The sequence below is a fragment of the Ptychodera flava genome, chromosome 10 (genome assembly GCF_041260155.1).
Source record: "Ptychodera flava strain L36383 chromosome 10, AS_Pfla_20210202, whole genome shotgun sequence".
Taxonomy (NCBI): Eukaryota; Metazoa; Hemichordata; class Enteropneusta; family Ptychoderidae; genus Ptychodera; species Ptychodera flava.
In genome coordinates this window covers 24,966,983-24,969,590 of record NC_091937.1, presented here as the reverse complement: position 1 = coordinate 24,969,590, position 2,608 = coordinate 24,966,983, and the positions used below count along the sequence as shown (strand labels likewise).

The following is a 2,608-nucleotide window of genomic DNA, read 5'->3' as shown; positions in this document are numbered from 1 at the left end:
TTTCAATTTCAAAATGCTGGTTCATTTGAACATCTACACAATCCTTGTTGTTCTGCGTATAAAATATGAGTATGGATAGGTTAATCCATTAAGAACATAACATGTAATCCGATTAGTTTCCAAGGCAACTTGTCCCGAGACAACAGCTTGCAGGCTACGATACAGTGCCAGTTAATCAGTGACGCTTTCTTTTACTCATAAATCGAAATACATGCGAGACACGTGCAATGACCTACATACTAAAACGTAGGACGCAGATATGCAGATGGCGTTATCGACTTCCAAACCTCGATAACATAAAATTGGTAAAAAAAAAGCTCATCACTGTTTTGAATATTCTACACGGTCACTGGAAAGCGTAAATTACAATAGTGTGGCAGGAGTAATGTTTTCTCACGATCGATGGTTATAAGACGGCTAGTCAGTATTTACGCACAGAACGCTTGTATTTCGTATAATCTCAAATATCGATTTGCATTTCAGTGGCGACCAAGGAACTTTCGTGATGAACTCGTCAATGGTAGAGATTCCAGAAAGTATGCCCACTATCCATTTCATTGTCGGAAAAAGCACCGTCCTAACATAACATATGTTACAAACCAACTGTACCGGTTACATCCGCAGTTTTATTTACACACTAATTAAAAAATCTCGAAACAATGAAGTTAGTTCAAGAATTCTCTCTCTCTCTCTCTCTCTCTCTCTCTCTCTCTCTCTCTCTCTCATACCGACATGCTATGTATAAGTTTCTGGTTTTTCCTCAAACTCCCAGTTTTTCCAATAGCAAAGATTATTTCCAAACAGAAGATGCGGGTCTCGTTTCCGTCTGGCTTCCGATTGAAACCGATACGGTCCGTACTTTTCTGTTTCTGTCCGGTAGTGGCCGATTGAAACGTCGTTGCAGACGGCGCTCTTGGCCTTTCCGACCGCATCCAGCCAAAATTCTTCGTGGCCGGCATATATGAAACCAGGATCGAAACCTATGCGACGCAATACGGTTGTCTTTGCCATGAAGAAATTATTAAGCATTTCACCCCAGATGCATTGTGGGTAGCCGGGGACCTCTCTCTGTTCCGCGTCTACTGAGCTGAGCACACCGGCTGCACAGATTCCCTGCTCCGCGTCAAGCGCCAATTTAAACACGTAATCGAGAGATATCAGCCCTTCAATTGGCGCTGACACAATATCAAGTTCAAGGTCTTTGTCTTCAAGCTTTTCAATCATGAGTTCCAGGCTAGTATTGGTAGTGAACACAAAATCGTCGTCGGCGAAAACCAGGTACTTGGTTCGGACTTGACTGAGAGCGAGATTCCTCCCAGCGAAGCAGCCGTCGCGAAAGGGCATCGTGAAATGTTTCACGTTCGGTTCGTCGACGACCTCCGGAAATTCCGAATCGTCGGCGATGATTATTGGAACCGTCGGATAAAACTTCCGAACGTTCTTGACGAACCTGCCAAGGCAGTCGTAGCGTTCGAAGGTTTTCGTGATGACGGTGACTTTCGCCGCTATGTCATCTTCGTCACCTGGATCGATCAGGTCCGGCAGAGGTTGTCTTCGCACGTGAACGTTGATATAGTTGGTAAATTTAAGAAAGTTCACTTCCAATTGGTCATATTTATCAACATGAAAGCTGTTGCTTTTGTAGACCAACTTATCGATGATAAGGTTGAGGCTCCTAAGTTTCCCAGCAACAAAAGTAATATTGAGCAGAGCCGTCCCGTCGCCTTCGACGATGAAATCGTCCATAAGTTCAGGTGCCAGATTTTTCGAAATATGGATATTTCCTAACTGGCTGACAGACCGTACAATGAAATGTACGTCTCGGGCGTCATTTTCCAACGCTTCAATTACCTTGTCGTGGATGTATAACCCGAGTATAGGAACAGCTTGAAATGGTTCCGTGGTGATGCCGCTTCCGACGTAGCTAAGCGGTGACATCGCTAGGCATTTCACCATCGGTTGAAGCTTCTTGTCCAACGCTTCGTCCCAGTTTCTTCCTTCCGCAACTCGTCGGTCGTTTACATCGTTTTTCCACAGCCATTTCGGAGGTTCAGGACAGTCGCATTTCAGACGGAACTTGTTGCCCTGGTTGCGGAGGGACCGCTCTTCCCATTTTGTGAAGGTGTTTCTGTCACGCAGTATGTCCAACAACGCAGAATTTTCCACGGTGGGGTCAAACTCAGAGGCCTCCCCTGCATGCACGTTGCCGCTTGTTTGCTTTGCGGAGTTCCCACTGTTAGCAGCCAAACGGATATTTTTAGGATCCACTATACTTATACAAGAGCAATTTTTACTAGATATAAGAAACGACAAGTATGATAGAAAAAACGCGTTTAGCAGCAACAAGAACAAAAACGGTTTATGTCTCAGAATAGCAAACATACTGATGCTAGCCCCTTCGAAATACCGCAGCACTGTGTTGGGCTGCTGACTTTGAAAAGGACTGAATAATGTCTGCCTTACCACCACATATAAGTGATATCACGCACATGCATTGATAATTCATATTAACATGCTGCAACAGATGGTCGTTAATACACTCGTTCAAAATTTCTGATAGGCAGACCCAACCGTCATTTGATATCATATGTCACATTAGGAAAAAATA

General features: G+C 44.2%; 1 protein-coding gene across 1 annotated transcript; it reads right to left on the bottom strand.

The window, feature by feature from the left end:
- Nucleotides 1-735: 735 nt before the first annotated feature.
- On the bottom strand, nt 736-2,382 carry LOC139141574 (beta-1,4 N-acetylgalactosaminyltransferase 1-like). Its single transcript, XM_070711166.1, has one exon. The coding sequence runs from the start codon at nt 2,380-2,382 to the stop codon at nt 736-738; it is 1,647 nt and encodes a 548-aa protein (XP_070567267.1).
- Between the last annotated feature and the right edge of the window lie 226 nt (nt 2,383-2,608).